The sequence below is a fragment of the Strigops habroptila genome, chromosome 5, assembly GCF_004027225.2.
Source record: "Strigops habroptila isolate Jane chromosome 5, bStrHab1.2.pri, whole genome shotgun sequence".
Taxonomy (NCBI): Eukaryota; Metazoa; Chordata; class Aves; order Psittaciformes; family Psittacidae; genus Strigops; species Strigops habroptila.
Window position 1 is genome coordinate 19,603,859 of NC_044281.2, and position 27,027 is coordinate 19,630,885.

The following is a 27,027-nucleotide window of genomic DNA, read 5'->3' on the forward strand; positions in this document are numbered from 1 at the left end:
ACACATACAGTTTAAATTTCTGCCTTTCAAGCTATACGTTGCTTGCTTCAGATGTAAAAGACCACCACCCATGCGAGGAACAGACCTGAGCATGAAGAAGAAACGTTAAAAGGATTTTCACTCAGATTTTCTAGCACGGCAGTGCCTGTTACTGCATGAAATCTTCTTATGATTTAACATGAGGTTTAACTCACAAAGTGGCAAATGTGCCATTTCAAGAAACAAACTTGAGAGCCAAGGCCCTTGCACTTCCAGCCCAGCCCCTGCCCACAGCACCTTGTCTGCATTGGGCTCGCTGAAACCATGCGAGTCCCGCCAGTCATTTAGGTACAATCCAACTACTCTCCATTGAAGGTTAAAGTGCAGGTCCCAAGAGCAGCAGGACAAGTGAGACAGGGTGGCTGCAACAAAGCAGGGATGACCCAACAGTCCCAGCTGCCTGCAGGCACAGAAAGAGTGAATTGACCATCCCCACTGCTGTGACTGCTGTTTCGTGGACATGCTCACTCCACAGGCTCAAATAAGCAAGTGCATGACAGAAATCAGGAATAGGAATCAGTCTCCTGCACCTGGGCTGCTGGCCATTCATGCCATAAAAAACCTCTGAATTCAAATTTAAACTTCTTCACATCTGCAGGGCTTTTCTTTATACCCCACTACACATGCTGTCTCCATTTGAAGTTCATGAAAAATGAAAGGAGTATCACATCTCTACTAGGTACATGCTTTAGGAGAACAAACAGAAGTAATCAAAATATGGAAACAGTTGCTCACACTTCCCCTCCCCTCAAAAAAAAGTAATCTGGAAGTGCAATGCTCTCAGTTACTATTTGAAGGCATTACTTGTTAGGAAGCTAACAACCATAACAGGCATATACTGTCCATCAACATGCCAAAAGCCATTTAAAAAAACCTGCAGCAGTTTTAATACAGCACAAAACAAATATTTGGGTTGAAATGTCATTCCTTTCTTTCCTTTACTGAATGAAGAACATCAGTTTCATTTATGAACATAATTAAACCATTAAGAGGCATAACAGAAGTACAGTAAGAGGGAAAGGCATTTCACAGTAGAATCAGTGGGCAATATAACATGCTACAGCAACTAATCCCACAGGCCTGTAGCATTTGAAGAGCGACTGCTCCCCAAACTAACCCAAGCCACCGTTTCTTCACCAATATATCAAATTTGAGACTCTTGCTCTTTCTTTTCCAGACTTAACACCTTCTCCCTCTGAATCGGAGAGGGAAAAACACGACAGGTAGAAACCTCCCGCACTAAGTGCATAATCACAGAAATGGTAATTCGCAACTTCGGCAGACTCACCATCTGATCAAAAGTTCATCACATTCAGCCAAGACTAAATGTATCAGCCAGAGCCCCAGTGGGAAGCTCACCCACACCACACAACACTGGCACTCTTGAGCTAAGCTGTGCATTCCCAGCTGCCAGCATAAGCCCATGGCACCACAGAGAAGTACCCTGTGGGAGCAGGCTGAAGAACTCCTCATGTAGGAAAGGCATGTGCCTTCCCAATACCTAATCCTTAACAAATGCTTCAGAGAACAAGTACACAAACAGCCAGCAAACGCACACGTCGACAGCCAAAAGTCACTTGCACAGTTCAAATTATTCTTTTAGTCTTACAACCACGTCCTGGTTTTGGCTGGGAGAGAGTTATTTTATTTCTTGGTAGCTGGTACAGTGCTGTGTTTTGGGTTTAGTCTGAGAAAAACGTTGATAACACATCAATGTTTTAGTTGTTGCTAAGTAGTGGTTATCAAAAGTCAAGGACTTTTCCATTTCCCGTGTTCTGCCAGTCAGGAGGGGCAGAAGAAGCCGGGAGGGGCCAGGACCTGAACTAGCCAAAGGGATATTCCATACCACAGCACATCATGCTCAGTATCTCCTTTTCATTACAACTATCATTATTGTTGTCAATATCATATTCTACTTCCCCCCCGATCTCCCCAATTATTAAAAACTGTTCAGATCTCAACCCATGGGTTTTCCCTTTTTCCAATCTCCCCATCCCACCCAGGCAGGGTGGGGGTGAACAAGCAGCTGCATGGTACTTAGTTGCCAACCATGGTTAAACCACAACAAACCCTATAGTCCTGGTTAAACACCAGGATTCACAGTCTGAGTGAACTTTTCCTTGAGCCATGAACTTAATGTCAAAAGCAGATGTGTCACTGGGTATACATACTAACACATAGTGTCCCCCCCCTTCAAATTAACTGAAAACACATTCAAATCACCTGGAAGAACATCCCTCCAATAAGGTATTTTCATAGGAGAACCAAGTCATACAAATGCCCATGCAGCTGGGACACTTCGGGAGCCTTTTTTAATGTTTCATTCAGCTACCAAAACACTGATGAAATAGATCAACAGAAATAAAACATATTCACAATAAACTTCTCCATACACACACTTGTGGAAGAAGCAGCAACTATATTTTTCTATGGAGCAGGAATGTACAAACTCTGAGAATTTCAACCAGCTTGCAAAACCTAAGAACAACATCTTTCTGTTTGCAAAATACCTTCTACTTGAGACTGTGCCAAGAAACCCACTGCATTCTCTTGCACTGTATACTGCTCCCCCTCCACATGCACACATGCTTCATTTTTACGTGACTCCCCTCACACGTACTTTTTTCCATCTTTCAGCACTCCCAACATTCTCACTTGAGCAGAACATGGAATTAATTGTTTCCAAGTATTTTTAACACTTTCTGTAGGCCGAAAGTTGCGCGAACAGTATTGCAGCTATTACTAGGACTGGATCTAATCTGACAACAACTATTCTTCCACTATATGATGGAATACAGCTTGACTGGGAGTGGAAAAGAAATCTACCTCTTCAGCAATATTCTGGGGCCACACTACATAATTATCAAACACTGATGTAGCAGAAAGATGAGTGGATGAAAAGCTTACAGAGACTTACACGATTATGCCATATTTGTAGCAGCAGCTACAGGAGTTGGCTATATAACAAGAAAAAAATACGCCAGACTGATTTTAGCATCTTTGGCCAAGAAAATAATGTGACTTTTCACCTAAGATTTGTTTCACGCTAAACAAATATGGGTAATTAAATAGGAACTCTGATCTAGTTTCACACACTCTGCTAGACATCACTACGGTCTAAGAGCCAGCAGATTTAACCACTATGCAGCTTTGTCAGCACCTATGACAAAGTGCAAGGCTAACCAACCTTTGTCATTCCCTTGCAAGGGTAATGCGAAAAGAGCTATGAGAAAAGAAGAATGCAGAAAATTCACCTACATGTAATGATAACGTTCTTGCCATCAGCAACAGTTGGTTGCCACTTTTGAGCACTTCCAGGGTAAACATGAATTTCCCTCAGACCTTTGACCCGTGCATGTGCTGCTGAGCAGACAACCTCGGGGCACTACAGACATGAGTTGCTCCCAGCATATTTACAATCCTGGTTCCCTTTGGTTTTTAAAGATACATTTTATAGACCTGCTTTTGAGAAGGGTAACAATGGAGGTGAAACAAGCAGGAGCCAAGTACATTTAGCTTCACTTGAAAAATTGTCTGTCATCTTCACTAGAAAGGAAACAACACTCTGGCTCTAAGGTCTGCCATTCCTCCTTTCAACTCCTTGAAAGCACAAAACAAAGAATACAGCTGAAAAGTAACTAGAAACTCGCTAGCTGACAGAGAAACCCAGTGCAGGATCCATACATGTACCTGGAAGGGTATATTTTTATGCTGTAGACAGCATGTAGACAGGGAGCATCCCGTGAACTCCTCTTGCTTTTGTGCTCAAACACAGTCAAAACATCCTCACATAAATTAGTACAACTGCTTAACGGAAATCAATATTAGGAAATGACATTTTTAGATGCAGTTCTGTCAGAGGAAACAAGAAAAACAGTCAGTGCTCCAACAAAGCAAAAAATGGCCAGTCCATACTAGCAAATGCTCCAAAAATCACAATGCAAGAACCACAACTTCTTGGCTTTTACTATCATTTTGATACCAAAATCTAATCTCAGCTATTTCACAGCAGAATACATCTGACCTGCTCTTCAAAACAACATAACTGCAATTCTCTTTTGCTAAGCAAGTTATAGAATTCTCAAAACAGTCCTAGAAAATGGGATACTCTCGATACCTTTAACCCACGGGAAGTGGTTTTTACCAAGAATACAGTACATTTTATGCTAAAGTCATGAAAGGAGCTTTATTAACCCATGGTTCAGTTAATTTATTTTTAATATACTGAATAACTCCCTTAAAAATTGAAGTGATTTTTTTATTTTCACATGGATATTTGCTTTTCTGGGTTGTATTCTTCTGCCATTACTTTCAAAGCAGCAACTTACTTATATGTATTTCAATCAACAATATCCAATGCTAATAAATTAATTATTCAGTGTTTTCCAGACCATTCTATATAGTTATTTCTTCAAGTACTTGTGTGCCTCTTACTGTACCTACCCTTGCTAAATACCACTATGAGGTGTTAATTTTCCAGCTAATGTTTCACAGTATATACCATCTGCCCATTTGATTGTAGAGATTTTTGCTTGTTTTTAAATAGCTGCTTGCCCAACAGCCTGATCTCTGTCGTGTCCATTCTGCAGAATATGTCCCCAAAAACGTGGAACTTCTATAGTTATGGCTATAATGATTCATCCAGCGCCTGGCTGGTTCTGAAACATTTAAACAACAACTGATTTTAAACAGCAGTGAAATGAATGAGGTATCTCCTGTGAAAACTTACCAGATTGCATTCCTTAAAAAACTGACAGCTGCTCTGGCAAACACAGAAAGGGTTTTGGATAGAGTTTAACAGAGGCAAAAACGGCCCATGCTGACTAGTGAATAATTTACTACTGTAACCTGCCAGGCAATCCAATATACTAATTGGGGAAATGTTCTGTTTTATTTTGTGGAGAATCCAGACAGCAACAAATTAGATCAGTAAACCATTCCTCTCTGCTTGATATCCTTTAAAGAAAAACATTTATGAGAAGCCAACCCACCTGTCCTGCTTCTGTGTAAGTTTTTGTTATTTACAAATTGTTAGCAGCATTAGTAACATATATTACACAGAAAACTGCACTCAGCAAGAACCGTAACAGTGATTTGTGCTCCTCTTCATTCCTATAGTGAACTATAGTCTCACTATACATGATGCTGAGATTTTTGGATGAAGGAGCCTATACGCTGAAAAATATTTACTAGAGGGCAGTCAACAGTAAAAAAGACTTCTCAGAAATGTAAATAAAAATGTTTAATTAAATAAAAACACTTAATTTGAGAATTATATAACGAAGATTTACATTTGTCTTGTACAGTTACAGACAGGACCCATCAAATAGTGCAGGCACAGACTGACAGGGTTAGCCAGCATTTCTGAAGAAGATACAACACAGACTGTTTCCTGCTTCTGTAAAAGCCATTTTTCTACTAGATTGTAACAATAAAAAAAGGAGGAAGGATTAATTAGGACTCTGTACACGGGTGAATTATATTATTAACAGTAGACAAGGCAGTACATGAAACTCCACATCTGGATGAAGACAGATTCATACTTGATGGTAGCATTGCCTTATGGTTTATTCTTAAAGTATATACCATCTTAAAGAGCCTTATTCATCATCAAGGTAGCCAGCACGAGTGAAACTGATACAGAAATTGTAGCACTTCTTCCTGTAGTAATTCTGACACAGCTGTGCCTCCATGACCAATGAGGCTGTACCTCCAGTACATCTTATCTCTGTGCACACCCATCTGAAAGCTCTGCTGATCTCAAGACCTCAGGAAATCCGGAAAATTAAAACAGAAATTGAAAGAAAACTATGCCCTCAAACAGAAGTGCTAAATTTTAAGATTCCAGCTCATAGGTAATTTAACAATACAGTGCTCCCTTTAATCTCCTTGTTGCAGGACTACTGACTACTGCAAATCCTGCTGCTTTGGAACAGAGCAGCACACAGAAAATGCGCCTTGTGTTGTGTACACTACGTACTTCAGATACTTGAATGGTTCACTCTACACCCCTGCATCTTGATCAAAACTCTCTCTGACTCACTCACTTTCTCCCCTTCTGTAGCTGATGCAGTCACATTTTAAGTCTGAAGAGCACCATAAATTTGCTTGTGCCAGTCAGTCCATAAGATCAGGGCAGCAATGAGCTTCACGCAGCCGTCTGCCAGCTGAGGCTTTCAGGATGCCAGTGCCACAGAGAGCCTTGATTCACTCAGCTCCAGCCCACACAGCTGAGAACTGGGGCAGGGCATGCACACAGCACACACTCCACAGTCTGCACCCCAGCAGCCCACCTTGCACTGCAGCAAAGGAACTGCATAAAAACATGCTTCTCCAGCTCACTCCCACCTCAGGTTCTGTGTGGTAAGGGTTTATGCTCTTCAAACACATTTTAGCCCATCCAACTTACAACTACAGTTCTCAAACTGAACTATACATCAGACTAGGACAGTGTAGGATGACTTCTCCCCTTAGTATTTAGAGCAAACCCTGTTAAGGACTGCAAGTGCTTTTCACAATGGAGTACACAATGAACAGCTTCACTGAAGGCTTTATGTCAGACATGCACAGAGACACGTTTACTTTACCCATCTGTGTGCGTCTACATCAGCTTGGTTTGAAAAGCAAGAGAATAGTTGCTGGTCTTTCCAACTGTGAGCCCTCCCCAACGCTTTTCTGCCCAGTCTTTGGGCATCATTAAGCAGAGTTGTCAGGACCCACAGTCCCTGCTCAAAACCACAACTTGTCAAGAAGAATGCTTTTCCTTTGTCCTTAACTCATATTTTGTGCAGTTCATTAGTTTTCATTCACTTTAGTAACACGAAAAGCCTTTCTCCTCCTTCCTGAGATCAAGGTCTGTCCTTGTCTGCACTGTTCCAGTTACACTTTTTTAACTTTACTAGTTTTAGAGGATGCAAGATTTAGTTTATCTCTTTCTGAGACATTTCTAATACTTTGGCCACAATGGAGCTCGCTTGCCTAGCATATGCTGTGTTCATCAGGGTTGATTTATATCCTAATATTATTTAATAAGAACTACTTGGTATAAATTCTATCCTTTTAGAAAGGGATGACAACAACAGACTTGGACTAGAGGAACTTAAAGCAATTTTAGTTAATTGAGCCATCACATTTTAATGTTCTTGGAACGGCTTGGCAGGTCTGTGTTTTACAGAGAGTAGCAGCTTACAGAACACCCTTCTCTTTCCAAATGCACAGCCTGAAGAGAGAGGAATTTGCGCCTCCACAAATTTCCATTCACATCTAATGAGACATTTAAAAATAAGAAAGAAAGCCTAAGCCAAAATGCTTCTAAAGCTGTCATCACTTCCACCCTGTAAATATTATGCTCTAGCAACCCCACCAAAGACATGGTACATTTTACACTAAGAACTGATACATCAATCAGGCTCAGCATAAGTAAAAATAAAAAGCTATGAAACCAAGGAGTTATATCAGGTACAAGCATCTTCCAGTAAGAGCATACCAATTTTATGAGCTGTAATTGAAGCTGACAGCCTAGGCTGTTACTCAAAGCTGGAGCCTGCACATCAGGCCATTTATCATCACTGCTGACAAAAGGCATATGATACAGTCCTTACTCATGAAGGGTCCCACCAGGTACAGCAATGAATTTTGTTAATTCTTAACACCAGCATAAGAAAAATAACACATCTACCACAAGGTTATTTAAGATTCTTCTGTACCTACAGGTAACTTCAGAAAAAAACAAAACATTATCTGAAAAGTGCAAGACGTCTTGAAAAGCAAGTTTCTCATGGGGATGGAGAACTGGGATAAGAGGTTTCCTACTTACTGTGTGGGAAGGCCAGCTTTACGCTATGAACATTTGTCACACCAGTTAACATGGCAGTGAAGTTGAACCTGTGAACTCACAGAGCTAACAAAAAAGGACTGTACCATATCATATCTTTCCTGACACAGCCTCTTCAGAGCCACCTGGACTAAACTGGCCTGTCAGAAGCATGTTTTTGCTGTATGACCTGTGATTTCACTAGTGCCTTGCTTAGAGAGTCTGCTCCTTTCTCTGCATTGGGGAAGCGGTTACACTAGTATTAACTTCCTGGTGTGTGTCAGCTCAATGCTCCGTTTCTTGCCTTAGCAGAGTTCTGCAGGACTAAGTGCACAATTCTTTCCTGTTCCTTTGAGGAAAAACAACAACAGCAACACTTACCTCTTTTTTTCCACCTGCAAAAATGGGAGTCAGATAGTGACATATGACAGAGTTCCCAATTTTCTGTATACCTCACTTGCAAACCTGCCAGCTGTGTCTCTGCCACAGATAACCCACAGCACAACACAAACAGCACTGGGAAAAAGCTTGCCTTTTGCAGTTTGACTCCACCTACAGAAATCCCACATTTTTCTCCCTTATGCGATGTAAATTTAATCTTCTCATTTCTTTCACCCATGACGTTAGTATGATGGATCTTCTTTTCAAAATTCTTTCACTTACCACTACAGGGAAACTCTTAAGCTACTCTCCCTCCTTCCCAGCTCCATTTGATTCTGGCCTTTGCCACAGGACATCAATCTCAAACATAGACAAACTCCTTTACTACCTGAAGCTTGAATTACACTACACTACCTCCGCAAGCAGAAACTGTCATTTTCCATTGCAGACCAGCATAATCCATCTCTTTTGTTGCTGGAGCAAAGTGTCTGTGAGCGCAAGCCCTCAGTCAACACAGAAGCACTGGCTCAATGCCACTGAGGATGCACGGCAGCAGTACAGCAATGTCAGCAGCCCTGCTGACCTAAGGCAACTTTGTTATGTATTGATATAACAACTCACACCAGACATATGCAGTATCAGCAAAACCTGCCACAAGTAAAAATTTCAGTAAGATACTGCAATTTGTAGGACTTTATGGCTGCTAATGGGCAATGCAGTCTTGACATAAAGTGCCTACCCACAACTTTCAACCACACAGCTTTTCAGCTGATGATTAGATCTTGAATGTCTATTACTACAGTTTCATCCTTTTTTGCCTTAAATACCAAGAAGCCTACATGAATTCAGCTCTATACTTCTACTGCAAATAGTATCAGAATTACTTGCAAATGAACTTATACGCCAATTTCAGCATTCTTGGGGCTTGTGTTCCGATTCAAGATTATGTGCTTAAATCAGTGTGAATTACAACTAAAAAGGACTGGAACAGACCTGCTGGACATCTTACTTGGAGTAAGTATGCATGCACATAATTTATATAGATATTATATATATATAAAAAAAATACACATGTGAATACACTCACTATATATAAAGTGAATAGCTAGTAATAATATATTTATTATAATCATAATGTATTTGTAATATATAGTAGCCAATATATATATAGTGAGCATATCCCCATTTACAGATGCTAGATACACTCTCACATTCTCAATCACAGGACTACCTAAACCTTAACCACATTACTCCTATAGCTAGGCTGTCACTGAGCCTAAGGCCCCTGCAATTTACAAACCTTTATCCAGTTTGCCAACAAAACACGCTACTGTTGTGCCACCACCCGCTCACAGAACCAGAACTCCCCTTATTTTTGTCATATTGACAGATTAAAGGCAGAACAATCTTACCCAGGGCAACAAGCCCAGCTCTCTTAGAACTCCATTAGGCTTTTCTGCTACCTGATTCATTGTGCTTGACAATGAACCAGAAATGTACACAGAAATCCAGGCAGGCTGCGCTTAGTACTGCCAACATCAATGCTCCCCTGATGCACATAAAGATTGCGCCTAGCTGTCTTTCACACCCACATGCCTTTACTTTCAATCACTGTGAATTAATAAAGTTTTTCCCCTCTCCAACTGACAAACTTTCCAACTTTTCTCACATGAAGATACTCACAAAGAAAAACAAAATCCTATTACTAGCCCATAGTCTTGTACTTGGTACCAGTTGAACAGTCATCTACCCATAGAGTAACCATAGGGAACTAAGTACCCATAAGGAGTTAAGTAATTCATCATTAGCAAACATAGCATTAGTAGCTAACACTAATAAATGAAAAGACTGCCATTCAAAGCTAATATACAATCCACAGTATCCTGTGACTAAGGAAAAAGGTGATCAAAAGCAAACACCATGTTTAATTGAAGGCTATTCCAGCTGTACTTTTATCACACCTCCTAGACATTCCCCACCACCACCCCCCTTTTTTTTTTCCCCCGAGGATTTTCATAACGCTTAACACTGAATTATCCAGTGTGAGGAACAGGGAACCATTTCACTTAAAAACCACTTAAGCAAGACAAGAGAAAAATTACACATCATTTAGTTTGTTTAACCAAGCCTTGCTCCAAGCCACAGACTAAACCAACCTTCGAATAGAATTCAAGTATTTCACCTTCTCTCATTTGCTCATTTTTCTAAAGATTGACTGATCTTGCACATGTCTGTTACAAGATGTTGGAGGGGTATATGGGTGCTCAGGTTGGGGGTTGCTGCCAGATGAGCACCCAAGTATAATTTTTCATTAAGCTTCAATGATGAAATGGGGTTTCTGTACTTTTGACAACAGTGCTCACACTCAAACTGTAACTGAGCATTTAAGTTAGCATCCATTCAAGAAGAAGGGGTAAAAGAAATACTTCTGTCTAAGAGATAGCTGTACATAAAACCACTTTTGCAGTACAGGTAAGACATGACCTTCATTCCCATAACTTTCACTTCCACCAGTATCTGGACAGCAGACACCGTTTGTTCCACCCATCTAGAGTCAAGCTATTTAGAAACTGCATATGGTTTCCATGCAACAGGTCACACAGATCATTTGATATTAGTTCAATGTCACTCTTTTATCTAATATGAATATGCAGCCTAACATGGGAAGCTTCAAGTTTCCCCTTCAAAACTCCCATCTGTTTCATGAGACAGAACTTACACAAAATGAGCTAAACACACCTCTGTCCCTATGAAAGATAGTTTCAGTTCAGCGTGTTTAATGTCTTGTGCTCTTACAGCCACACACTGCTACTCTTACAGATGGAAAAATGATGCTTGAAGTGACTGTAACACGCCTGCGTGATGTAAATGGTTTCATTCCAAGAACACTACCCACCAGCTACCCAGGGTAACACTCAAATTCTTTATGCTAACACTCATGAATACATTTTAAAAATGGCCAAGACATCAGAATTGCACAACACCATAAACCGCAGTTTCTCTAGTCTGGTCCTGTCTCTATTAGAGACACTTGCTTCTTATGAAAGCCTGGATTCAGAAAGCCGTGTCAAGGCAGATAGCATCTGGCTCTCTGCTCTGTCCCCAGATCTGGATTGCCTGAGGAAGCACTTACTATACATACAATACAGAACTTTCATACTAGTCATCTCTGAAGCATTTCAGCCAAGTATTTCAGACTAGCTTGAATACTGTGACTGCACTTGTGTTTTAACTGACTTCTCAGTAGTTGGCTTTCTGTCTGCATACTCTGACACACTCATTCTAGCAGCATTGACAATACAGTGGCAAACTAACAAGCTTCAGGCACTGCTTTCTTAGAACACAGACCAACGTAAGAGTAATCTCATCAAGAATTAAGATAAAGGCCTCTGAAAAGAAGCTCACAGATGTATATTTCATTCTTCAGGATATCATGAGCCATTTAGTCTACTAGATGGAAGAATGAATGTGGGCATTTGTGATTTATACTGCTCTACACACTGTAATTTTGATGAAACCAACAGAAGGCAAGCGTTAGCACAACAGGGCCACAGGACTTCTGAGTAAGTTTACCTGCTAACTTTATAAAGGATAACATTTCTTTCCAGCTTCCTTCTCCCATTAACTCTGTATGAATTATGGGCTTGTCTTCCCTTTAATTAAAACTAAATATTTGGGGAAGACACATCTATTTGATAACACTACCTGACACAAGACACACTCCATCCAGTGCTACTGGTTACACGGGGTAAGGCAATGCTGAGATATGGTCACGAAGAGGCAAGGACCCTGAAGATATACAAAGGAGCCTTACTTCCCTTTCCGGATTTCCCAAAAGAAGCTCCTAGCTTTCACTCATGTGCCACCAACACTGATTTATGTTTCCCGTCTTCCTTGTACCACCTCCCACTTGCACTCCGAGCAGGTTCCGTCTTGAACAGCAGCCCCAGCGTTACCCGAGGCCAGGTACGCACATGGAGAACAAACCCGAGAGCCCGGACAGGCACCCGCAGCCGCGGGGCACCGGCGGAGCAGGTCAGCGTTCCCGCAGGAGCCCGCCCCCCGCTCCAGCCTCCTCATGCCCCCTCCGGCGGGGCCCGCGCAAGACACCGCTGTCGCGGCCGGGACGGTAAGGTTTCCCGGCGGGGCTGTTGCTCGCTTCCCGCTTCCTCGCCCAGGTTCCCCGCAGGCCACCGGGGAGGGCGGGGCGGCACCTCGCTCCCCGGCACGTCCCCGCCGCTCAGCCCGGCGCACGCTGCCTCCGGGTGGCCTGCGGTGCCGCAGCACCCCGCGGGCCGCGGCAGGTGCCGCCCGCCCCTCCGAGCCCCCCTTCCGCCGGCTCTGACCCCTTCCCCGCCGCCAGCGGGACACCGGGGGGGGGCTGTCGGTCGCAACCCGCGGAAGCTCCGCGGCGGGGGAAGGGCGGAGGGTCCCCGCAGGCGGCCCGGGACGGGGCCAGGCGTGGCGCGGGAGCACTTACAGCCGTTTCTCCTGCGGCTGCAGCTGTCGGTGCATGGCCAGGGAGAAGCCGAAGAGGCTGCCCGGCTCCCCGCGCCGGCTGATCACGTTGTCCGTGTCCAGGTTGAAGGCGCCGGCCAGCCCCGGCAGGAGGGGCAGGTACAGGAGGAGCGCGGCCGCCATCTGCTCTCGCCGGCCGCGGGAACCTGCTGCCGAGCGCCGCCGCTCCCCGCGCTGAGGGCGCCCGTTGTGCCCCGCCGGCTCCGCGCGCAGTGACGGAGCCCAGCCCAGCCCCGCCCTCCGCGGGCTGCCCGGCCCCCGAGCGGCCGCTCCCCGCCCGGCACACAGTGCCCCGCAGCCTGCCCCGGCCCCGGCCCGCGGGAGCCGCCACCTCCCGCGCCCCCAGCTGCGGCGGGCTCCGCTCTACGCGACCGAAGACAAAGCGGTGCCGGGGGCCGGGCACGGCCGCAGGTAAGGGCCGGGCCGTAGCCCGCGGGCACTGGCGGGGGGAAAGGGCAGAAACCCCCCACGGGGCACGGTAAGAGCTAACACCGGTCTGGCTACTAATACTGGGTACTGGATGGGTGATACGGACCGCGTGACCCTATACAGCGTTCAGTCTGTATTCCCCAAACAACACAGCCATCAGAAAAAGAAAAAAAAGAAGAAAAACCCAAAAATCAGTGCGTACATCTCTCTGTTTTCTAGACTTTTCAAGACAGCACGAGGGCAGAGTCTCAAGACTACATGAGTCTCCTCCAGCATCTCCCATCTCTGAACGCATCTGAGAATTCCTTACCCCTACCCTTTAACGGTTTGAAAACAACATGTGGGTTTGGAGCCCAGATCATTTAGTCTCATGCTTATTTCACCCGTAACTCAAAAGGGTATTTGCTAGCATACCTTAGTGCACTTCATCCACCCAAGAGAGAGAGAGAAGTTTTGTTACAGAGTCTTGGTTTAGTGCTTTGGTTTAGAGAAGAGGATGCAAGCCTTTAAAACCTCACAAGTGCCAAGCAGCATGACATTATCCTTGTTCTTTCCTAGTGACATCCAGGACATGAAGGGAGAAGCTTCTTTTCTCACACAAGAGATTCCAGAGAAAGTGAGAAAAGAGCAATTGAGACAGAGCACTCAAATATGTTGGTACTCCAAATAACTCCTTCTGGAACAATACTCTGCTCCCATGGAGTTAATCCAGGCTATTTTTTCCTGAGTAGTTATTCTAGGATAACTCCGTGTATAGACAAGTCATTGGCTCAAGTCCAAACACAACACCCTTGATCAAAAGAGAGGAGAAAACGCACCAGAAATGTACATCTAATGTGGAAACAAAACATTTTGTTAAATTAGGCTCCTAGATATTTATTGCTAATAGAGTCCTTCCCTGCTTGCTCTTCATGCCCAACTCATTCAAAGTCTTAATCCAGTCTTCAATCACTTCACAGTCATTGCCACAGCAGAAAACTGTACTGGCATAAACACCATACTCTGGTTTCACTAAAGGACCCATAAGAGGGAAGAGTCTCAGACTAATTACCAGCAGGCATACTACAATCCATGTATTTCACAGTAATTAGTAAAGATTTGAAAACAGGTCTTTGAAAATAGCATTGAGGTCTGTACTAAAATCTTAGCAGTTTGCCCGTCGAGACCATTGAAACTCGCATGCTTGTAATACTCTTATAGTAACTATAGTTACTTTTTAAGTAGTGCTTGTACTCAATAGCTTGTGTAAGAAGTCATAGAAATACTTTCATCCACAGCCATCTAAATGATACTGGCACGTTAGGTTCATCTGACTTCTCCCTCTCTCTCCCTCTAACCATCGCTGCCTGGGCATGTTGTACCTGTTTGTTGTTATCCACAGAGGTTACTGAGGGGAGGCAAGAGTTTTCTCATCTCCAGATGCAGTAACAAGCATTCCAAGACATAGTTATATTAAAACCTGTCTCAAGTGACCACAGCAGGAACAACAAAAATAGACCGTATACAGGGTGGAGCAGAACCGCACACAAACAGCTTAGAGTTACCTTGGATGGTCTCTCATCATTTTGTACTATTTTCATTTGCTCTAGATGAAGAGAAAAAAAAAAAAGTTAAAAAAAAAAATAGTCAGTTTCCTTCCTTTGCTCTTCCTCCAAAACAAACACACTGTGGGTTATCTACAACTAACACATACTTCGGGAATTCCTCTTTTGTACTACCCCTGTATAAAGGGGGACCAAGATTAGGTATGATGACCAATTAAACGTGAGCGCTCTGCTATGCATAATAATGGGGCAATTCCAAGTAAGGCAATGGCCAGATCAAAGCTGTCTCTCTTTTTTGGAACAAAGGCTCTGCTATTGCCGAGTTTAAGCTGTCTGCTTATTAATGGTGTGTTGATACTCAGCCAAAGGGCTACAAGGTGTTTGCCTGCTGTGTCTAAATCTCGAGATGTGTCTGCATCTTACTGCCAGCAGTACTTTCCTCCTCCATACAACTGTGTAGTTCATTACAAAGGAAAAGAAAATAAATTCTGGAAAAAAGAAGAGGTGGGATGGAAAAGCTAGAGCTTGGCAAGACATTTTAGGCTTTCCCTAGAAGGAAGGCAAGGCACAATGCTTTACATTTCTGAACTTTCATCATTTATATGAACAAAACATACTATGCAAAGAAATAGACAACTTGTGGATGCTCAGCTGTGCAGCTTTAATGCAGCACATCAAATGGTCCTGAAAAGCCAAAATATGTAAACATCCCCTTCCCATTTAAAAAAAAAAAAAAAAAAAAAAAAAAAAGGCTTGATTTTATAATTGATGTAATTCCAGATGAAAAAATAATACAGGCCAAAAACATTTGGTTCACTGTGCAAGTTCTAAAGCTATAGAGGTGTTTCAGTTCAGAAACATAAACTAGTTTTAAGTGTTAGTCACCTGGATCAACCTTCCACATTGTTCCTCCTCAACACAATACCATTTTTAGAACTGCACATTCTCCGAATTATTTACATTTATTGAACGGATGCATCTCAACAGCTACAATAAACAGCTGAATTTTTACGCAGCCAGTGCTATCAGACTGTTTTTGCCAGTATATCCTCTGACTGTTCCTGGCTCTCTGTTGACAATGACATTAGGACTAGCAAGACAGCAGCACAGAAGACGAAGGTTTTTACAATGGTAAGGGAGACAAACTGCTCACCACCGTGTAAGGAAAATGCTTTGCTCTGAACCATCTTGAAACTAGAGTGTTAAAATAGTTATATTTACACACTTGGTATTCTGAATTATAGAGAACTGACACTCATTTATATAATTTACAACTGAATGAAGAATGTCTCAATCTTTCTCTCTACTATCTTTTCAGAAAGACTTCTATGATGCAGCTCTTTCACTCATTGCTATATTTAAATCAGATTAACTGCAGTTCCAGATGAAGACATTGGTGTAACTTTTATTTTTCTCTTTGATGTCTAAAACAACTATAGACATCATTCTACCATTCTTTACTGGCTTCAAAGGAAAAATACTTACTTCTGTTGACAAATTGTTAGAATTTGACACAATATTCCAAATGTAAAGTCTTTAAGACTGAGTTTTAACATTTAGTGTAATGACTTTAACTTAATGTTTCTATATAATATACAAAGTATTACACAAATAAAAATAGGAGTTGAAAGAAATATTTCAATCCAGACTCAGAATTTTGGTGAACACTGCAACCAGCATTATATAGCAGCTCTTTGTCTTTTACATAGAGAGAGTATTTTTCCAGCCAAGTTGACAGGTACATTCCTTAAGTAGTTTCAGAATGATCAGCCTGAAGGGTTTGGAGAGTAAACATCTTTGTAAACATACTTGGAGGCACTTTATGAGCGTAGCTAGGCAGAGATCAGAGAAATGCTGGTGACAAATAGGAACTAAACACCCATAGTTTGGATTGCTGTGGAATGAATTAGGGATGTTCCTTCAAAATTGCTGATAACTAAGGCATAAAATCGCAGTCATCTTGAACATGTGCCTGTATTCCAATTCACTAGTTACATATGCTACTACATAAGATTCCCCCTCAGTAAGGGCAGCCTAAGCTTAAACATCATTATACATATCATACGCCCCTTCGCAGCCACATTTTGTGGTGCGCCCAGGCAGACATATATATCTTCAAATCTCTTACATCACCATGGGTGAACCTTGTAGCACTGACAGTATCCCAGACCCATCTATACCATGCATGGTCCTCGATCTGCAATGCTAATCTGCACATGGAACCTTGCTTGTCTTGTAACATTGTTTACTAGGGTACAGACATAACCCCACACCCTATGCAAACTTCCGTGCAATTTGAGCCAACTCTCCCTCCATGTCTGTCAATATGTGACAGACATTTCTGTCAGACAATTTGGGCCAAAGCAGCCAACCATTGCTCACAGGCTAGCAGAAGAGATTAAAAAAGTAAGCAAGGTATTTCTTGGGTAGGTGCTGGCAGGGAGCAGGGCAGGAAGAGGGGAGGTTTACAAGCAAAATATTCACAGGATCTCCCTGGAAAATCTCTTCAGGAACTGAGGAAGCAAAGTGAACCTTCACGGGAGAACATTTTCACTCCATCAAGAGCCAAAAACAATCGTTGACCAAGACAAAACACTTTTGTTCTCCTGGCTCACACAGACTCTGAATAAAGAGTCTTTGGCCATCACCCAAAGCACAGCTCCACACAACCTTGATAGCACTTACCTCCAAGCACTGCACTGGGTGCTGAGCACACAGGACCTGGCCCTGGGACAGAGTCTGCAAAGCACAAGACCAGGAATTACAGTCACTTGAGGAATCTGGTCACTAGTTCACTACCTAGTTTATCATAACAGCACAGCATAGCTAAGACCCCCAACTCCCCTTCTGGAAGATAAGTGGAAGCAGCTGCTTGGTTGTTACCAGACTTGTTACACCTGCTCACCCCATCAGGTCCTGGATCAGACCCAGCTGTTTAGCTTTCATGGAAGAGGTAAAGCCCAGTCACTCTGCACAGGAGTTTCCAGTGATTGACAAGAACCATGCAGAGAAATCTGACTTTTGTGTTTGTTTGATTTTCAATAGATTTAAATTTTTCAGTAGTCACTGTCTATAGCAATTTTACAGTTTTGGCACTACAGCCACCTCATTCACATGCCAACCAAACCATGTCTGCTACTGATTCAACAGGACCTGCGTTCAAGACGCATTTAAACATGGCTTTCAGGCCACTGCAGACAGAGCCAGCTTCTCTGATTAAGTTCTAAAGCTAGGAGCCTCAGAAAGACTCTTCCTGTGTGTTCTTTACTTTTACTTTGCTAATAGAAAGCTTTTTAAAATAAAAATAATCTAACAAATATATTCACTTTTCTCTTTAGATTAACCTCCTGATTTCTGAGGAACAAACTGGACAAGGTAGAACTGAGCACAGTCTTTTTACTTCATTTGGATCACCAGTTAAAAATAGCTATTTTCTGGACAATATATAGTTTTAATTAATCTCAGTTTTTTAAATCAATCGATAATGAACAAATCCAATCCTTTGTAATATTAAGTCTCACTTGCTGATGTGCTAACAATGCTGAAAATATTAATTATGCAAAGGCTGTAAAAAAATAATCCTAAATAAAGTCTGTAAAAGCCCAGTCCACCCACAATCTGAGCTACTACCTGAATGAAAACCAGGTTGTTCTCTCTCCCTGCTCTGCCTGGATGTGAATAGCAGTTATGTGGAGGCTGAGGACACGCTGTAGTTCTCATAAGCTCCCTGCCGAGCAATGCAACCATTAGTTTCTGGAGCTCCATAAGTTATTAGATAGAAACAAAGGATTCTTCTACCTTCATGCCAATCTACTTGAATGCTATTTTACATGCAAAAACTATCAGATACTTTCTCTTTCTTATTTAGTCCCACAAATTACAAAAATCAACAAATTAAGAAAACCTGTTATCCAAGGATTTTTTTTAAGATACCACTTCTTTAGCCAGCCACTAACCATTTACATCCAGAGGAAAAAGACTGAGGATTGCCTATGTGTGCACTATTTTCCAATTAACCGCTTCTGTTTAATTATTAAACAACTACATTAAGCTTAACAGGAAGATTTTTAAGAGTAAGCTGCTCACGCATGAGTTAATCAGGAACAATTTCATGTTTAAACAAGCACTACAGAAGTATTCATACAAAAAAAAAAAAAAATCAGTTCTCTGCAATTCCAGTTTTATTCAATGAAAAGATTCATTGCATGATGCTGCCATGACCAGGCAGGCTTAGTGAGTGAATTGCAAATCTAATCAGTTTGGCAAAGGGTTTTATGGAAGCTGCTGTGTTGGCTTTGCTGACTTCAGGTTATTTGTTCTTTTGTTCATTTGCTGCAACGAACTAAAATCAGGGACAAGGAAGGAAAGGCCATTCATTAATTATGAAAGTGCAAATTTTCGTGTGATACTGGAAATGTGTTTCAAATGTAGTTTTAAATTTTCTATTCACCATGAATTCATTTTTCTCTCTATTTTTCCCCCATATTTCTATACATCTACATTTCAAGTGCCCTTCCTAGGAAAAGGCAAAATAACTGGTGCCTTTTGGCAATCAGGATTTAAGGCACTGAGTTTTAAACAATTATTCCAATAACATAATAAATTGGTAAAAGATTTATAGCACAAACAAATACCCACATACTGTAACTACTCTAACATTTCTTTTCAGACCATTGTTTACTTGGTCATTCTCTTCAGCTTAATTCTGTCAGGAGAAATTTTCTAAGAGTTCTAAAAAATCAGGTTTTGATTTTTCCTATAGTATTCACATTTAAACAAGCCCAGCCTTATTTTATGTGATAAGAGGATCTATTCTAAAACACACATTCTAACAATTACATGTATTTTCTTCAACTGCAACCAGCAGTCCTTGTATGCATGTGGTGGAGTTCTCTGCCATGTTTGTTTACATGTCTCTCACACCAGCAGTCTCAAAGAGAACACCCCAAACCTATCCAAGTTCATTTCTCTACATCTGGGAACATGAACAAGTGAGGAAGGTAAGATGATGCAGCCAGGGAGAGGTGTTCTCAGTTTTCACTAGGGCTGTACCTTTCCTATGATTTCTTACATGGCACACATATATTGCTTTCTTCATTTGTGGGGGTGTGTTAGTACATACCAGACAAACAGTATGTTTTCCAGCACACAAGCAAGTGAACTTCTGTGAATTTCTGACTACATCGAGTGAAATGCACGCACCCGTTCCTGTTACTCAACTTTTCCCAAAGTCAATCAGCATCTCCAAGGATCAAGGTCCACTTTTAAGCAATTCAGCAATCTAAGTGGCAGTTAGATCAAGGGCATGTTTCTTTGCTGCTTGAGTGCAAATAAAGGTACATTGACCCATTTTAGTGTGGATCTGTTCTTAACATTAATCAAATAAAATGCAGCTGTTCTACAATAATGATGTGTTTTCCATGCAGAACATAGAGGACTATCTCAAAGCATTTTCATTCTTCCCCTGTGAGGTATGGCAGAGTTATAATCTCCATTTCCAAGCAGAAAAGAGTGCCCCAGTATCACAGAGAAAAGCTGCAGCAGAACCTGCCAGATCTGGTTTTCTCCTTCCTTCTCCGCCCTGTTTTAAAAGCCCCATCTAAACCTGAAAATTCACAAGTTGGGTTCTGCACAGCTATCAGCTGCTGAGCTGGGACACCAGAACATATGTATATTTGGCTGACAGTTCCCATGCTGTGAGTGACACACTATGTTAATAAAAAACATGCCTCATTGTTGGTAAGCACTAATGTCCCTCATTATGCTTCCTGACTGTCCATATCTGGGAATTTTTGCAGTACAGCGTGGGTTGCAGCTGTACTTATCAGAGAATAAGTGTTCAATGTCAAAAAATTCCTTCTGTTCCACCTCGTCCCTTCATTTTCACAGAAGCTTTAAAGACTCCAGGAGCTCTTCCACTCCAACCTTCAACATGCCAGTTTTCAAGCCCTTTACTGTCACCCCTGGAGCCCACTGCCCATTGTTAGGAAAAGGAACTCATTTTGTCTGTTATTTGTGGGAATACAACTACCAGATCCGCCAGGTGTGCAGCAGCTAGAAAAGAAATCTGAGCAGATGAGTGTTCTGCAGAAAATAAACAACAATCAACAGATGTTACAAGCACTTGCTGACCAACTGCACATGGCAGGGCAATACCATGCAGTGAGATCAGGTCATGGTACAAGCCTGCACCTGTCAGCAGTGACTGCAAGCCCTTTGGATCCCATGTTCCTGAGGCTGCAGGCCAAGTTTATTTCAGCCTCAGGATGCCAAAATGACAGCTGCTTTGAGAAGGAAAAATCAGGGTATCAATCTTATGGGGAAAGTTTGCATCACTCAACAATCTGTTTAGTGTCAGAAAAAGAAGCTATGCATAACCATTAACCATCTTCTGATTCAGAAGCACAACTATAGATAAAGCTCAGGAATTAATATTTAAGTCAATTAAGAAGGCTTCCCTAAGATGGGTAGGTAACAGACTGGCCTTATCTAGAAGCCAAAAAGTTGTGGTGAAGTAGGAACATAAAAATATTCTATTGTAGATAACAAAATTTGAAGTACATTTGAAATAATAGTCTTATAGCATCATGTAGTCTTAATATCAAATTGACACATTGCTTAGCAGCAGTTCTACTTCTTGATAAATTTGTTATACATGCTTAGTATTGCTGGGTGCAAAGCCTTATTCCGCTTTTGTTTTCATTATGATTTACTTCATTTTGAACAGCAGCTTTTTGCTAAAGTTTGATAGGCAATGCTGCATAGTTTCAGTGTATTTATTCTGTAATTTTGCAATTCTTGCTTCATGTACATAATCATAAGGTGATCTGCTACTTTCAACTACAGTGTCCTACTCGCTACCTACATGTAGTCTGTTGCTATTTGAGGTACAAAGGAGAAAAGAAAGCAGCATGCCACAGTCCACTGGGAGAGTTATTTTAACACACACTTGATTTGTAAAGTACCCGAGTTCTTTCATCTTTTGCAGATAACATCACACAATCTATTGAAATAACTCAGGTACCTAAAAACAATCTGACCATGGCAGTACATATACATATATATATATATCTCTTTACAGATGCTGAGGTGAGCCTGAATTCCAGTACCTCAATCTAGGTCATGAAGCTATCTTAAGCATCTCCACCCAACAACAGACCTGCTCTCTGTGAATCCCTCAGAAGCTTTCCCTTGCTTTGCTGGCCAAAGGTGTCTTTTCCTACGGGGCATAGGAAACTCACTGTCAGCTGAATGTTGCTGGTGTACCCCAGACAGTGTGGGACTGTGATCTGCAGAGAAACAGCAGCTCTGACAAGGCTGCCACAGCTCTTGCCACATTTGCTGACATTTTTCTTTATCCAACACTTCCTCATCCTTCCTGGAACATCGGAATCATTTTTATTCCTGCAGAATGTGCACACCTTGGCCTTGCATAGACCCACACTGTAATGCTCACAACAGGGCACTTGCAAGGCAAATACTTTCAAACACTATAAAAGCCAGAAGTCCAAACATTGTGACTCAGAGCTCCAAAATGTAACCAGACTGGGCTATGTCAGTGGCTTTATGGAATAGTTGCTGGAGAGCTGTTTGCTATCATATCATTGTAATAATGTAGTCATATAATAACAGCAGGTAATGGAGCAGAAGCACCTGAAGACTGGGAACATTATTTTGTCAGACCAGCACAAACTGAGAGTTGTATCGGCAGGACATAAAACTGAATGTGAACAATTCAAAAGAAATAAACATCTCTAGTAAGACTCTCCTGCAGAACAAGCACAACACTCCTTTGAATTTTATTTCTTCCCAATAATTTTTAATAGCAGAAGAAGAACTTTTTGCAATGACACTTTGGGGGTTGTTTTGAATTTTGTGTGGGAACAAACACAAAATTCAAAACAACCAATTCAGTCTAACAAACAGCCTCCTGGACAAAATCCTTTAAGATAACCATAGGTGTAAATTTTTACTTTAAAGGCATCCTGAGTCAGTCAGGGAAAAAATAAAAATAAAAAAATCCAAGTATCAAGCCTCCTTATTATTCTGGAATCACAAAACCCAAGACTTTCAGTTCCCAGTACAAGGAATGTCTGTCTTTGGTTAATGAGGTTAATACTTAGCCAGATCTTTCTTTCCTTTTTCATTATATTAGTAAGTCAACAGCAGCTTTTAATATCTTGCAAGACAAGTTTCAACAAAGCTGCAGCATGATTTTTTCTGTGATTAGTAAATCAAGACTAGAACATATGCCCACACACATCCTCCACAATCAATTCACATGAGAAGGAAGATGTTGGCAATCTCTGTTACACCATTCTTTATTTTTATCCCGAAGATCAAGATCCGTTGAGAAAGAGGGGCCGTGGCCTGTGAAGAAAGTAAGAAAAGGTTTCTTGATTAACCCCCAAAAGAGAGAGACTATATTACCTTTACCACAAATCACTCTCTGCAGGGATTTTCCCAGTGCAGAGGCATTCAGGAGGTAGCCACAGCTGGGAAGGTCTCATTAATAGCAACACAGCTTCACTAGCAACACAGCGCCAGAGGTGCAATGGTAGGACGCACCACGATGTTTTGGGGATTCACAGGTGGACTCTTGGCCTTCTTCAAAATCCTGAAATCTGTGAAGTTCAAAGTTACAGCTGTGATACATTGAAGGGACAGGGCAAATATTCACTTTTCTTAAGAGTCCAATACTGAGAAAAATTTCAATAGAACCTTGGCAGAGTTTCAGCCACTGCAACTCCTCTCCTTCTCCAACAATTTATAATTATAAATTATAATTTTAATGTTATGAAATAATGGACATACTGACGCAGAAAGAAGTTCAGCTACCTAAACATCCTGCCTGATAGCTGTCAGTAGTAGTCACCTGAAAGAGTGTGTAATAGAGTGCTCCTTCTCTTACTCTTTCCTGCTGGTACCCTGCAGATTACAGAATTGTTTGTCCATGGTTTCATTCAGACCTCTGTACTTATTGACAGTTTCTAATTTACATAATTTATATTTATAATTATATATTGTTGGCCTCTACAGCATCTGTGGAAACAAGATATGCAAGTAAATTGTGCACTGTGTGAAAAGGGATTTTCTGCTTCAAACTCGCCTGCCCAATAGCTTCACTGTGTGCCCATGGCATTATATGATCCTAAGTGACTGAACATTCCTTAGTCATCTTATTTATGATTTCATAAACTTCTATCATGCCCCACTCTAATCATCTGTTTTCACACAGAAGACTCCTTGTTCAATTCATATCTCAAACAGAATCATTATATGGTTCCTAAACACTTTGGGCATTCTTTGTACTTTCTTCATTTCACTGTATGTCTTTCAAGACAGAACTGTCAGAACACCACACAACATGCAAGATGCAGCAAAGACATCGACTTACAGCAGTAGCATAATTATACGCACTGTTTCACATGGTATTCCATTTGTAATTCCTAATTTTCTAATTCCCATTTTGACTGCTACTAAACACTGAGATGACAGAGAACTTGCCACAGCAAGACCAAGATCCTGAATGGAACAAAGTAACCGAGTCCATCTTTTAGTTCAAGCATATTGCTTTGTACACTAGACCTTAGTCTCGCTATTTTATTTCTCAGTCATTTATATAGCAAAGCCTTTCTTTAGAGCCAGCTTTAGTTTTGACCCACAAATAATTTTATAGAGGCAGCAAACACTATCTCCCTAATACTCACATCCCTTCTCAGGTCTTTAAACATGGCAAACAGCATACATCTTTGTGGGATCTGTCTCTGTGAAAAATTTGTATTCCTCCCATTTTCTTGCTTTTCTTCAGCCAGCTCAATCTACAAAAGGATCTTCTCTTTATTGCATACCAGTTTAAGTTCTCAGGGGCTCAAAGCAACTTAAAAAATCCAAGGAGGTTGTGACAACTGACTCATCTTTTTATCTACGGGCTTGTTGCCTGCTGGAAGAATTCCAAGAGACATGATGTCCCTTTACAAACTACATGTTTTCCATGTATCCACTAATACTGTTCTCATTACAATTCCTATCATGTTCCTGGCTTAAAAGTCAGATTAGTTTCTATAATTCTCCCAAGCACCCTATTTCAAACTGTTCTCAAACATGGCCCCCTTTATTCCTCTGGTACCATTATGATGAATGACAGTCAAAACTCCAAATTGTTCAGCAATTTCAGACATTCACTCCTTCAAATCTCAAGAACAGTAAATCCGTATAAATACTGAATCAACTGATGATGCACTGAGCAAACAGGATGAACACACACACAGAAAATCTTTACTTTCATGTTCATAAGTATGCACTATGTGCTGTTGGAATATGTGCAATTGCCAAACCAGAGCCTAAAAACGTCAGGCTGCTATCTGTTCCTTATCCCCAGTCTTATCAAGTCGTGACCTCAGGAAATGAAGAAGAGCCATCATGAACCCAGAAGTCATGTCAGCCCTTCAGAAGGTTACAAATATCTCTTCCTTCCCTCACACCCCAAATTTCCAGCCAGGCTGTAAGCCTCCCTAGTATAAATAATGCCAAATGCACCTACTCTTTTGAAACAGACTGCCGGTAGCAACTGCATTGTTACAATTCAACTGGCAGCATCAAAATCCTCTTAGAAAGCAGGAAATCATGAAAATGTCTTTCATTTCCCTGGGCCCCTGCTGATCTTCCAGCAATGACATCAGTAAAAAGGAGTAATTTTTCAAGCAACATCAGTTTTCTGAATTCTCCATAGTTTTCATAGCTCAGCTCTACTGTCTTCTCATCTCCTGTTTCATGATGAGAACTTGGGCTACCCCTGTGCACTTACTTGGTTTTGTCTTATTTGTGTAGCACCTCAGAAGAAAAGCACTTCTAAAATATTTCATGAAAAGACATGCGTCTCTTTTGTGTAAAAGAAGCTGCATGACTACAGTAAGCCAACACCTAAATATTTGTGTGCCTTGTCTCCACATGCCTTCATTATAGAGACATAACCTCGGGTGTTATTTATATGAATGCACATTCAGAACTATAAAATTCTTGGCAGTTCCATATTATCATACTTATGAACTGTGTAGATGACTGCAGACTCCTGGTTGAGCAATAGCTTTCCAATGGATCAGCCTTTGTCACCACAATAGAAGGGGGTTCTCAGCACAGATTGTTAATCTCTACGTAAATAGATAGGGCTCTATGCTGCTTCTAAGACGAGGCAGGTATTTCCCATGCGTCAGAATGGATGGTACTTAACCACTGAAGTTCTCCTGTGTTGTTATCTAGTCAAGATGCTTCTCATTCTAATCTATCCAACCCAGCATTTCCTTATAATCCATAACATTCAGAAACTGCATCCAACAGAATGAATCTGTACTTTGAGCACCACAGTTCCACTTACTGGCAACTTACTGCTTTTCCACACGCTGCATATTTTGACCCTTTTAAACTTTATAACATTCAAAAATACATTATGCAGAATGGGAGTTCATTGTTCAAAGGTACAAATAACTAACTTTATTTTCAAATATGTAGCTCAGAAATTTAACTTTTAATGGTAGAAAAACTGAATATTTTCCCCATAAACTACTAATGGAAATAAACGTAAGTCTAAACAGAGCAGATGCTTATGCTAATAAGCAATAACAAGAAAGATGAGCTGGGACAGAGGCAACAGAAAGTACTTCAAAAATCTTTCTTTTTTTTTATATTTGCACTAGTAAGACACATTTGGAAAGAAAGAAACACTGGCAGTGACAGCACTATAGTTATAAGTTTTTTGATCAGCAGCTAAATTTCCCTCCTTGTCTCTCCCTGCCTCTTTTCCTTTTCCTCCTCAGTAAAGCAGTAACTGGTATGATTCTTGCTGTAGAATTTAATGTCTTGACTACTTTATTTTTTCTACTCATTCATATTATTCAGATTGAATAATGAGGGAACAGTTAGGAAGAGGAATGAACAATTTAGTGATATTTAAGCCTTAGTATTGAAGATGCACATATGCTAACTTTATTACATGAGTATTTCCAATAATTGTGAAGGAAGTAATCATTGGAATATAATTAGGCATATGAATAAATACATGGAAAACAGAGGGCCTAATCAGCTGCTAAATATAGGAATTTACTCACTCTCTTATTTAAAACAAATATGTTCCAAATGATATCTGCAGAGCTCTCAGACAAGGCCTGTGGATGCATGACAATGCCTGACTTCTGGACAACACAGCCCAAAATGCCCTTTTCAGAAAAACAGTTTGACAAGCTGAATGATGTGCATGCAGTCTCAACTCCTGCCCAGCATCTGTTTTAGCTTTTGAGTAGTACACAC

At 41.2% G+C, this 27,027-nt stretch overlaps 1 protein-coding gene across 4 annotated transcripts in view; it reads right to left on the reverse strand.

Moving 5' to 3' along the window:
• Window positions 1-27,027, reverse strand: part of ITGA6 (integrin subunit alpha 6) — a 134,063-nt gene that overhangs the window by 32,162 nt on the left and 74,874 nt on the right. For 2 of the 4 annotated variants that reach the window (XM_030488685.1, XM_030488686.1), the window contains exon 1: window positions 12,714-12,977. In XM_030488685.1, the coding sequence (XP_030344545.1) occupies window positions 12,714-12,874 (161 nt within the window). In that variant the 5' untranslated portion in view covers window positions 12,875-12,977. Of the gene's footprint in view, window positions 1-12,713; window positions 12,978-14,724; window positions 14,766-17,409; window positions 17,464-23,154; window positions 23,349-27,027 lie in introns of those variants that run through there. The other 2 variants (XM_030488688.1, XM_030488687.1) reach the window with 2 other exon arrangements.